Source organism: Heliangelus exortis, chromosome 22 (genome assembly GCF_036169615.1).
Source record: "Heliangelus exortis chromosome 22, bHelExo1.hap1, whole genome shotgun sequence".
NCBI classification, from domain to species: Eukaryota; Metazoa; Chordata; class Aves; order Apodiformes; family Trochilidae; genus Heliangelus; species Heliangelus exortis.
The window spans coordinates 1,734,251-1,746,722 of NC_092443.1; the positions used below are offsets into that span (position 1 = coordinate 1,734,251).

The following is a 12,472-nucleotide window of genomic DNA, read 5'->3' on the forward strand; positions in this document are numbered from 1 at the left end:
CTGCCCAGGGGAGAAGCAGCCGGAGTGTTCCCAGCCCTCCCAGTGGTAAGGACAGCTCCTGGGTGGGGGGGTTTGGGGACACAGGGGGACACTTTGTTCAGTGGTGGCACTTGGGGTGCTGCCCTGGGGGGGTGCAGGGGCCGGGGCAGTGGGAGCAGCCAGGATCAGCCATGTCCCTTCCTGGGATTCCTGCCCAGGAGTCACCTGCTGTGCCCAGGGACACCAAATCCTGCAACAAAACTTCCTGGGACCGTTGTCCCCAGACCCCACACACGTGTGCAGCTCTGCACGTGTGAAATTCCCCCTGGTGAAATCCTGCTGGGGTCCCCACCCTCTGCCACAGCTCGAGGTGACAGAACCTGACAGCTCAGTGCAAGCCATGGGGTCCCTGCACCCAGGACAGGCCCTGGCTGTGACCCTGCTCCAGGCTTCCCAGCTCCTCCTGGGATAGGAACAGCTCTTGGAGAGACATCTGATGGGGGGCTTGGGGGGGCTTATGCTGGAGGGAGATGAAGGTGGCACCACCACATCCATCTGGCACCTCCAGAGCTGAGCCCAGCCTGGGACAGCTCAGCTGGACTTGAGGCACAAGCAGGACAAGGATCTGGGATCACCTGAGCTTCCACAGGGTCAGGAGAGCTCCTAAAGGAGAGAGCTGGGAAGGGATGGTCCCAGGGACCTCCATCTCCACCTGCAGCACCTGGGAACCGTGATTCCTGGATTCAGGACCTGATGCAGTGGATGGCTCCCAGCCAGGAGCTTGGAGCTGCTTCACTGGAAGGATCCTGGGGCTGTGGTGTCTGCTGAGAGCAGAAGTCACTCAGTGAGGCTGAGGCTCTGAGCAAAGGCTGAGCAAAAACCTCAAATATCTGCACCTCAGAGGGGGCTGGGGGAGCAGAAAGGCAAATCTGGCCTGGGTTACCCCAAAACTCTCTGCAGAGCTGGGTTTGTGCTTTGTACTTTAGGAAGCCTCTGTCTCACTGAAGTGGTGACTCTGGGGGCCCACTCGGTGGCCCTGGGGACACATGAAATGTTCCCCTCTCCCAGGACTCCTGGCTGTTGGTGTTGGTGCAGAGCAGGCTCTGGACACTCTGGGTGTTTCTCCTGGTGCCAAGCAGGTCTGCAGGGTGTGCTGGGCACCTCAGCAGCTCATTCCCAGGGCTTTCCCAGCTCTTTGACCCCCCAAAATTCAGGTTTGTGGGTGGTAACACAGCTGCTGAGTGAGCCCATAACAACTTCAGCCCCCTGGAGCATCCCTGGTCCCTCCATCCCAGCACAAATCCCCTCCCAGCAGAACCTGCTCCCTGCTCTCCAGGCACCACCTGGCTCCACTGTCAGGATTGAAATGCTGATATTTTTATTGCTACTGGGTTCATGGATGGACTTGGGGACCTTAAAGGTCTTTTCCAAGAAAAACAATACTGTGATTTCCGTGATCTGATGAATCCTGGGGCTCTCAGGAGGGTGCAGGTGCCCATCCAAGTGCTGTGAAGCAGCTCCTGGGGCACTGTAGCTGTGCACAGGGAAGTTGGACAGACTGGGCTGGCCATGGCCAGCACTGGGACTCCAGACACTTGTTCCTGACCCAGAGCACCCATAGGTGGGAGGTGGCACCAAGACAGTGACAATCAGAGCAATCAGGACATGTTTAATAATGATGCACACCAGGAAGGATGCCAGGGAGGAGGAAAGGTTTGTTGTGCTCTTTGCCAGCTGGGAAGTGCAGGCATGGGCAAAGTCAGCTTTTAATGACCCCAACTCCACCAGTCTGGCTGGAATCAGACTGGAATGGGGGGGTTGGAGCCCATCCCTGCTGGGACATGTCCCAGCAAGACCCAGGGTGTGTCTGGAAGGGGAATGGGAAGCAGGAGCCAGGGGTGAAGTTCATGGGACCTGCACAGAGCTGGTGGTGCAGAGATTGGACCTGCAGGGAAATGAGAGGCACTCCTTGGACCCTGAGTCAGGGTGTTTTCCTTTCAGGAGGCAGAGGGAAGGTGTTTGCAGGGGAGGTGATCTCATTTCACAAACATCAGTCACCTGGTGAGGCACTGGAGTGCCTGGCAGCTTCCTCCTGGGTCTCATGGACTCATTTCGAGGGCCACAGGGAAAACAACCACGTGTCAAGAGCAGATCAAACAGGGGTGTGTGTGTGAGTGTGTGTGTGTGTGTGTGTGTGTGTGTGTGTGTGTGTGTGTGTGTACTCTGGCCAGGCTTCCCCCCAGCAGATTTGTCCACCTGCTGTCAGAGGAATGAGACATTTAGGTCACTTTTTCAGTTCTGAGCAAATAGCCCACATCCCTCTCACCAGAGCTCAGCCCTGAAGGCAAACAGGACCAGGGCTCAGCAGCTCTGAGACCCAAGGGGAGCCCTGGCAGAAGGGGTGTCCCTGGGGACCAGGCACCCCCCAGCCCTTCCCTCTCCTGTGATGCTCCCTGCTCAGGAGTTTTAGAAGGAAAAAAAAAAAAAACCCAACTCTTTGGGTGGGATTATATGAAGAAAATTGAGGACTGGACTGGACTGGACTGGACTGGACTGGACTGCCTGTGGCTGGGTTGCTGTCTCTGTGCTGGAGCCCAGGAGAGGTGCTGGGTGCTGGGTGCTGGGTGCTGGGTGCTGGGTGCTGCACATGGGACAGCTGTGGGCATGGGGGAGACAGCTTTCTGCCTCCTGGAGCACTGAGGAGGAAGGAGAAGGGGCCGATTCTCAACCCATTCAGCAGGAGAAGGTAAGAGCTGAGATAATTACCTAATGAGCTCATCAAGGGGCACCTGTAGGAGCCCAGGAGGGGCTGTGTGTGATGCCCTGTGCTGGGGCCATGGTGCAGGACTGGGGATGTTCTCCAGTGAACCTTTCACTGGTCCTGCTGGGGCTCCCAGCCTCTGCCTCCCCTTGCCTTGCCAAGCCCCCTCCCCACCCTCTCTTCCTCTTGCCCCAGAGTTTTTTTGCAGGGAGAATTTTGGCAAGAAGATTATGAAGCCCTTACCAGTGCTTTGGAATATCTGGTGTCAAATCTGAGGTGTTACCTTCTATTGGACTGGAGCTCTTAGCTGAGCTACTTCTAGACAGAATTCCTTCTGCCAGCAAACTTCCTGTCCTGGTTCCCCCATCCCTGCCCTCCCAGGAGATTTCCAGGCCTGGGGAGGCAGCAGATCTTCATCCACCCCCTTCCAACAAAACCATTTGAGTCCAAAGATTCTGTGTTGTGTGGAGGTGGGAATCCAGGAGAGGTGTCACCCACCAACCCCCCCACCAGCACAGGAGATTTCCATGGGAAAAGGGAGTGGACTGGGAGCTCAGAGCCAGCTGCAGGGGGATGGGTGCTGAGGTTGCTGCACCCCCCATTTCACAGGGTGACATTTCAGTGCACACCCAGAGGGACCTCTGAGCACCCTGGGCTGGGGGAGGTGTCCCTGCCCATGGCAGGGGGTGGGAATGGATGAGCTTTAAGGTCTCTTCCAACCCAAACCATTAATACTGGTTTGAGCAAAGAGAGGACAGGAATGTGAGGGTGTGTGTAAAAGCACCAAAAATCAGGGAGATAAGGGTTAAAAGGGAAAGGTGCTGCAGGGCTCCTCTGTGTGATTTCATTCAAATGAGGAGGAACTAATTGGCTGACAATAAGGTGTGGGGAAAATGTGAACTGAACCAGAAATATACCTGTAAGACAAACAAGGAACCTTTTTTTCTTCAATCCGATGAAGGCTGAGATAAAATAATGGGGAAGAGATTTCCAAGCAGTACCCACTGCTGAGGGATATAAAGGGAAAGCCCAAGGTGGGTTTGGGGACAGCAGCAGAGGAGCCACAGCAAGGACTCACAACACTCACCTGGGCACCCAGGGCTGGGTGGCTTTTCTTCCCTCTTGTAAAATACACCTATCATCCCCTTCCACAGCATCACCTGGGGTTTGGGAGCAGTTCCCCATGTCCTCCTCTCTCTGGTGCAGTCTTTGTTTCTTTTGCTCCTCCTGGAACTGATCCTTCCCATAGAGGTGAGCTGAGCAGGAGTGGGGGCAGGAGCTGCAGGAGCTGAGTTATGATCCCACCAGCTCCTCTTTCCTCCAGCTCCTCTTCCCTCCAGCCCTTCCCTATTTTAACCTAATCTTGTTTTTCCCAATAAAAGCTCTGCTTACCCCCCAGGACTCCCCAGTTACACAACTGGAGATAGTGCCAGCCTGGAGACAGCTTCTGGAGCTGATGTCCCTGCAGCTCTCACTGCCTGTGCTGTTCCCAGTCCCATCACCTTTCTCCTGGGTCTGAGTTTGCAGGAGCCTTCACCATGGTATTTGCCAACAAGAAGCACTTCCCCACTGCCATCATCGGGGTGCTGGTTGCATTTTCCATCGTTGCCCTTGTCCTCAGCCTGGTGAAGACTGACGATGTCACCCTGCCACCCGTGGTCAAGGTCAGGCCAAAAAAAAAGGTTCCTGAGCCCCACTGCCTTGGACAGATCTTCAGAGACATCTGCAGGGCTGGGAGGTGGCAGGTGGTCAGTAGGATTTGTCTTGCAGTAGCTGAGGGGTTTTTTTCTTTGCATCTCAAGATGAAGGCAGAAGAAATGCAGCCCAGCCACCTAGAAGGGAGGGAAGCCTCCTCTGAAACCAGCACCAGCTTTGCCCTTGATGTCTTTCAAGGAGATTATTGGGACAGATGAGTAGGGCCCACCCAGGTGATCCACATCCATTTGTCCCTTGTCCCTGCCACCTCCCACCAGCCTTGTCCTGACCCACTCATGAAAGCATCACAGCTCTTCCCCATCCCTCCCCTGCACCCTGGCATCCCACCCGTGGCTGCTGTGGTTTGGGGGTGATGTGGAGGGCTCTATGGGGCAGAGACGTGGGTGTGGGTGCTCCTGGAGTGGGGTCCTGCCCAGCTTGGGCACAACCATGGGGGTTGTAGGAGAGAGGACTGAAAATGGGAGAGTTGCTGCCACCAAGGTAGGGCCAGTGGAGAGACAAAACGTTATGTGACCAAGAAAGAAAGTCTTAAAAGTATGAGGAAACAACCAGTAAAATGTTTATGTGATCTGGAATTGCTGCACAGGCCTCAGGAGAGGGGATGAGAAAGTCCCTGAGGTGCTGTGGGAAATGCCAGTGCTGAGGCCACACAGTGTCACCTCCCTGCTCTGTCACAGTGCAGGTTGTGCCTTAGAGAGGGGTTTTGGGGCCATGGTGGGGTCCTGGGCAGGCTGCTCCTCCCTCCTGCCAGCCTGATGGTATCTTGGTTTGGGTTTTTTTGCTTTTTCTTTGCAGTATGGACTGGTGTTTGATGCAGGCTCATCTCACACCTCCCTCTTTGTCTACGAGTGGGACTCAGACAAGGAGAACGACACGGGGGTGGTCAGCCAGACCTTGTCCTGTGATGTCCAGGGTCAGTATCCCCCTGCTCAGGGCTAACCTGGGTGTTCCTGGGGCAGATGGGACAGCCTGACCTCCCTGCCCATGCTGGGCATCCCTGTCCCTCAGCTGTCGCTGCAGCCGGGGTGGTCCCTGACTCCTCAGCACCGTGTGGTGCCCACACACTTGAGGTTGCTCTGGATAATTTATTCCTCCACCTTGGCCAAGCTGCCCAAGCTGCTGTCCTGGCTGAGGAATTTCTCACCCAGGGATCTGGGGACCCTGCTGAAAGTGTGGGAGCTGTGGGGAAACCATAGGAGAGGAACACAAGCATGGGTCAGTCAGAGGTTTTGGAGACCCTGGCAAAGCCCTCTGTGGCTAAGAGTTGGTGACCTCGCTGTCCCCTCCTGCTCCCCCATCCCTGTCCCCAGCCATTCCCATCAGTCTGAACCAACCTGACTCTTTTCCAGGACAAGGTATATCAAGCTATGCCAAGGATCCCCCAAAAGCTGGAGATTCCCTACGAGCGTGCCTGGAAACAGCCCTGAAGGTCATTCCTGCTGGGAAACAGAGGGATGTCCCAGTATATCTTGGAGCAACAGCAGGCATGAGGCTGCTGAGGTACCTCTGCAGGGCACGGGGGGGATGGAGGAGCCACTGCCAGGACACAGTGTCCTGCACCAGGAGCTCCCAGCTCTCATCCTGCAGGAGTGGGGACAGACTGGTGGCCTGAGTGACAGGCACTGGGGCTGCTCAGAGGTGCCTGGTGGCATCCTGGGACCCCACATCCCAGGAAGGTGCTTCCTGCCTGCTTCCAAGCAAAGGAGGCTTCTCAGAGCTCTTTGTTTGCTCTTCATGATCCCTCAATCACAGGGGACTTGAGGTGCCACCAGGGGATGTGCCATCTGCCCAGGTGGATGGGTGCTGCTGGGGGGGCTGCAGGGCACAAGTAAAAGGGTGCTACAGGACCTGCCCTTACCTTTCACCAACCCCTAATAGCTCTCTTCAAATGCCAGCCTTCATTTCATGGTTCTTGGCTTTCTGATTGCAGATATCTAACAGTATTTTTGTGCCCTGGCAACCAGGGAAGGAGCTGGGTCATAGCCTGAAGGTTACTCCAGAGGGCAAACACATTGCCAGTGGCCCTGAGACCCTGAAACCCTGAAACCCTGAAACCCTGAAACCAGAAAACCCTAAAAGCCCTCCTGGGGCTCAGCACCCCACCCCATGGCAGTGGTCAGTGAGGGATGCTCAGACCTGGGGTTTGTAGGAGGTAGAGGTGGGAGGACTGGGATCAAAGGGTGCTGGAGGGCAGAGGTTGGAATTGCTCCTGGATTTACCCTGCCAAGGTTGGCCCTGTGTGGGGTTTATCCTCTCCAAGCAGCTTTGGTTGAATTAGGTAGGAAGAAAAATTTCACACAAAGTGCTTGTTGCCAAAAAAAAAAAAAAAAAAAAAAAAAGAGAGCGTGGGGAGCTGGGGGAGAAGCAGAGTGTCTGCTGGTGGGTTTGTGGAGTTCTGCTGTAGCTGTGTCCTGACCTTTGAGTCCTCCTCAGGGAACAGAACAGCTCATCTGCAGCCCAAATCCTGGCTGAAGCTGCTAAAACCATACAAGAGTATCCTGTGGCCTTCAAAGGGGCTCGAATCCTCACAGGAGAGGAGGAAGGGGCTTATGGCTGGATCACCATCAACTACCTGCTGGATTCCTTCACCAAGGTGGGAGAAAGGGGGAACACCCACTCTGCTGGTGCTAATCCAGGATTTCTGCTCTTCCTGCAGCAGGAGGAAACGTCAGGGTCAGCAGGTTTTGGGAATGGCCTCAGGGAAGCAGCAGTTAACCCCTGGCTTGGCTACAGGAGGAGGGGAGGGGGAGCTCAGGAATAGGATCCACCCTGCTGAGGGCACATCCCCACACCATGGGGACACAGGCTCTCTTGGGGACAATGACATTGGCCACACAGCCCAGTGGGGATCATTGGCTCCTGCTGGGTTTGCCTGGGTGGCACTGGGAGACCCCACTTTTTGTCCCTTATGTCACTCTGAAGGAAACTTAAACCAAAAGCTCTTCTCTGCCATGCTCTGCCCCAGCATTGCCACAGCTCAGAGCAGTGCCCAGGCTCCTGGGCAGGATTTCTGTCCCTCCCCTCCAGCCCAGGTCCCCTCCAGCTTTGCTCTGGGACCACTGGCTCAGAGCCATGGGAGCTCAAGGTCCATCCTGACCACTGAGTCTCTGTTTTTCCTGGCTCTGACAGTGGCCAGGACAGGCAGTGGGGCCTCACGTGTAGAAATAAATTAATTGAATAACCATTTAACTTAGTAACAAACCCCTCCTGATGTCAGTGGGGTGAGGATTTTGCTCAGGGCAAGTAACCCCAGCTGTGTACTGCTCCTCTTCCTCTCCTGTCTCACCCTGGCAGTACTCCCCCAAAGCACACACCTGGGTTCATCCAGAGGCAGCCAGCATTTTGGGAGCACTGGATCTTGGAGGAGCATCCACTCAAATCAGCTTTGTGCCTGAAGGTTCAGTGAGGAACTGGAGTGAAACCTCCACGTTTACACTCTATGGGTACAACTACAACATCTACACCCAGAGCTACCTCTGCTACGGGCAGAATGAGATCCTGAAGAGACTGGCAAAGGAATTAATTGTGGTGAGAAGGGAACTGGGGGGGGGGGATTGGCCTCTGCTCTCATGATACCAACCACAGACTGAAACCACAACCACAGAAAGCAGAAATTAAGAACAAGCCATGTTCTTCCAGAGAGGCATTAGCTACTGAGGCTGGCAGCCTCCTGAGAGCAGGCACAGATTCCTTGGAATATTGGGTGGGCAGAGATGGAGAGAAGCATGGAGAGCATCAGAAGGGACAGCTCTGGAGAGGCCTTCTGGTCATACACAGCAGGACCAGGCTGTGACAAGTGACAGGACAAGAGGTGATGGCAGAAGCTGGAACATGCAGGTTTCCAACATGATGCAAAGGGAAAGCTTTTCCCAATCAGAATGGTCAAATATCAGAATAGGACCCAGAAATGCTGTAAAGTAGCTTGGGGATAGTCAGAACTTGATGGGACAAGGCTCAGAGCAACCCAGTCTAGTTGGTTCTGCTTTAAGGAGGAGGTTGCACAGGAACCCCATAGCTCCCCTTGAACCTCAGCTCCTGCATGCACTTGGAAAAGTGAACCAGAGGTGTTTTTCCAGACATTTTTTGAAAGGTTAGAAGGGAAGGGTCTCAACAACCCCAGGCAACACCCCAGGCATGGGACAGAGCAGCTGGAAAGCTGCCTGGGAGAGGACCTGGGGGTGTTTGCTGAGCACAAACCAGTGTGTGCCCTGGTGGTCAAGGCCACCAGCATCCTGGCACTGGTGTCACCAGCAGGACCAGGACAGGGATCATCCTCTTGTGCTGGGCACTGCTGAGGCTGCACCTCAAATCCTGGGGTCACTTCTGGGCCCCTCATGAGCAGAAGGAAATTGATGGGATGGAGAGTGTCCTGAGAAGGGAATGGAGCTGGGGAAGGGGCTGAGGAGCCCCTCAGGAGCAGCTGAGGGAGCTGGGGGTGTTGATCCTGGAGCAGAGGATGCTGAGGGGAGACCTTCTGGCTCTCTGCAACCCCCTGAGAGGAGGTTGGAGCTGGGTGCTGGGTCTGACACTCTGGGAGAGGGAGTAAATCAAAACAGAGTGAGTATTTGTGTTGAGCCCCCCAAGGCCAGGATTAAGCATCATCAGGAGGGTCTTTCCCTGCTGAGGGGGTAGGAGCTGCTGGTGCCTGTGACATTGGAGGGAACATGGGGTGACCCCTGCACCCTGCGTGCCCACCAAAGGCTTTGGGAGGTGCTGAAAGTGCCATTTTGCTGTTCCCAGGAGGCAGCCTTCAGCTCACGAGTTGAGCATCCTTGCTACCCAAAAGACTTCAAGGAAACCATCTCCCTGTCATCCTTCAGCACCAGCCCCTGCACCAACCAGAGCGACCCAGGCCTGGCATTCGGTGACAGGGACGTCACCCTGGAGGGCAGTGGCAATGCCAGTGCCTGCCTGGCAGCCCTCAGGAAGCTTTTCAACTTCTCAGCCTGCGAGCAGATCCAGGACTGCACCTTCGATGGTGTCACCCAACCCCCCCTCACCGGGCAGTTCGTGGTAAGGAAAATCCTCTCCTCCCACCCCCCTGGGGCAGAGGATGCTCCCCTGGGGTGCTGTGGTGTCCCTGCATGTCCCATGGCATTGTCCCCACCCTGCAGAGAAGCTTCCAGCTGTCCCAGGGCACACCAGGGATCGCTGCCCTCTGGGTTTCAGGCCAGCTCTCCCAGTTGGGATGTTTTAATAAGCAGTAAAATCCAATTCCAGTCAAATCAAACCTCTCCCCCAGCAGGCAAAGCTCTGCCTGTGCTCCCTGGGCTGCTGGGGCAGGGACAGCCATGTCCTGGGACTGGATGAGGGTGGGACAGAGCTGGTGAGGGACAAAGGGACAAACCTCACCTCCTCTTCAAGGGAGATGGGGGCAGCTGCCCCGGGGAGGTTTCAGTGACATCTCTACCCTTTGCCTTTCAGGCTTTCTCTGCCTTTTACTACAACTTCAAGTTTCTCAACCTGACCAAGGGGCAGCCTCTGGCCACTGTCAGGGAAACCATCAAGGATTTCTGCACAAGAAGCTGGGAAGATGTACGTCCCCCACCATGGGGAAGCTTCACAAGCAAAGGGGTCCTGGGGGAAAAGGGGGGGGGAAGAGGAGTGGGGACTCCTCAGGGCACAGCTTCCCAGTTGCTTTTCCATGCCCTACACAGCAGAGCCATCCCTGGGCTCTGTGAAGGAGCCAGGACCATCCTGCACCATGGGGGGAGTCCCCTTGATCACTGATTACTGAGAGAGGGACAGCCAGGGCAGGTGGGGGCAGCCAAATCTCCCCCCCCCAGCAGAGGAACTGGGGGTGGAAGTGGGTCTGTAGCACTGGAGAAGGGCAAGAGGGGAGCCAACTGCTGGAATCCCTCTGGAGTTGATCAAACGGGGATGGAGAAGGTCAGAAGGTTTGCTAGGGCCACATGGGCAGAACACAAGGAGGCTGCTATGAGAGAATCTGGGGCAGGAGGAGTTCCCATATGGCTCTGTTGCCACGTGGAGAGTAAATCCTGCACAAAGGAGTCACCCTGGGGACAGGTCCCAAAGACCTGCCTGCTTCAGGAGGCTTTTTCTGCATTCTGCTGGCTGCAGAACCATTGCCCCTCACACAGCCTCTATCAGGGCATTGTCCCTGCATGGGAATTGCTTGTAAATAATTTCCTTTCCTACCCAAACCTGTCCCCACCCCAGCTGTCTTCCAGTTACCCTGATGAGAATCCTCAGCGACTGTCAAAATACTGCACCAATGCCAACTACATCCTCACACTGCTCAGTGCCTACAAGTTCAACGAGAGCAGCTGGAACAACATCTTCTTTCAGATGAAGGTGGGCAGCAAAGCCAGGCTGTGGGCAGGGACAGCACTGGGAGAAGGGTCACAGGGTGTGGGGAGACCCAAAGCCCTGCAGGGCACTGGGGGGGATCAGCTGCTGCAACCCCTTGTGCCAGACAGGAGTGGGTGGCTCTGCACCATCAGGGTGGCTTTTATAGGGTCATAAAAGCACTGAATTGTTCTGGTTGGAAAATCAGAAAATCGGAAAATTGATCTCCAAGATCATCAAGTCCAACCATTGACCCAACTCTGCCGAGCCCAGTGCTAAACCACATCCCCCAGCACCACAGCTACACAGCTGGACACCCTCCAGCCCCTCAATGTCCTTCTGGTCACGAGGGGACCAGAACTGACCCCAGGATTTGAGATGCAGCCTCCCCAGTGCCCAGCACAGGGGCACAATCCCTGCCCTGCTCCTGCTGGCCACAAGCCAGGATGCTGGTGGCCTTCTTGGCCACCTGGGTACATTCAGCTGCTGTCAACCAAGACCTCCAGGTCCTTTTCCACTGGGCATTTTCCAGCCCCAGCAGAGCTAACCCATTGTCCTCTCTCTCCTTGGGCAGGCAGGGAGTGCAGACATTGGTTGGACCCTGGGCTACATGCTGAACCTCACCAACATGATCCCAGGGGAGGCTCCAGCACGGAGGAAGGCACAGCTTCCTTCCCTCTGGGCTGCAGCCATTGCCTTCATCATCCTCACCCTCACCTTGGGCTTTGCAGCCCTACTTCTGCTCTTGTGGGGGAAGTAGGAGCTGGGCTGCACTTTGGAACCTTTCAGGGGTTGAGGGCTGTTGCACCCTGGTGCCCTCTGCTTCTGCCAGCAGGACTGGGACTGATTTGGCCATGCTGAGCACCTTAACCTCTACAGCACTGAAGAGCCACGGGCTGACCTCCCAAGGGACTGTCCCCCACATGCAGAGGCACCACAGGAGGCTTCCAAAGGATCCCTACTCTTGTGGAGACCTGCTGGGATAAGCACACACCACAGGAACCTCAGCCATGTTTATCTACCTCCTGGCACCACTATGGGTGCCTCGATCCCACCAGCTGGGAAATGGGGCCATGGAAAACCACCCTGGGCATGGAAGAGCTCCCCAAGTGCTAGAGCACAGCTGCAGGCATTTGGTGAGAGTGCTTCATGGGATGCTGGGTCTGAGCATGGTCACCAGGCAGGTCCCTGCCATGCAAGGCTCTGCAGTGCCCCAGCTGCATCTTGTCACATGCATTGATTGGCTTTGGAGACCATCAAATGATGTTTTGTTTGGATGGTCTTTGAGACAGAAGGCAAATTGAGCACCTGAAGTCAGAAGCATGGTCCTCCCCAGAGGATCCATCATCTCATCTCATCTCATCTCATCTCATCTCATCTCATCTCATCTCAATCTTGCTTTTCCTCTGGGATAAAGGGCTCAATGTTCCTGAGTTCTTCCTGGAAACCTCCCTGTCCCACCAGCAGAAGGCCTGGACACTGTGTCTTGCCCTGCCCCTGGGATGTGGCTGAGCTGGGTGCTGCCCATAGCTCTGCCCTTTGCCTTTGGTTCTGCCCAGGTTACCTGCCCTGGGGATGGTTCCTCTGTTACCTGCCACCAGCACAAGGTGCTGACCTTTGGTGTCACTACAGGAATGGGCACCCAACACCACTCCTCACCCAAATAAACATTGCAAAAGGCAGTGAAGAGGAAACCCCCCTGACTTG

General features: G+C 55.6%; 1 protein-coding gene across 1 annotated transcript; it reads left to right on the plus strand.

Moving 5' to 3' along the window:
* Positions 1-2,296: 2,296 nt before the first annotated feature.
* Positions 2,297-12,468, plus strand: LOC139806461 (ectonucleoside triphosphate diphosphohydrolase 8-like). Its single transcript, XM_071766083.1, has 11 exons — positions 2,297-2,725; positions 3,895-3,991; positions 4,140-4,404; positions 5,252-5,369; positions 5,806-5,956; positions 6,890-7,049; positions 7,751-7,984; positions 9,197-9,469; positions 9,881-9,991; positions 10,637-10,771; positions 11,340-12,468. The coding sequence occupies exons 3-11, from the start codon at positions 4,279-4,281 to the stop codon at positions 11,523-11,525; spliced, it is 1,494 nt and encodes a 497-aa protein (XP_071622184.1). The 5' UTR covers positions 2,297-2,725; positions 3,895-3,991; positions 4,140-4,278; the 3' UTR covers positions 11,526-12,468.
* The last annotated feature ends 4 nt before the right edge of the window (positions 12,469-12,472 follow it).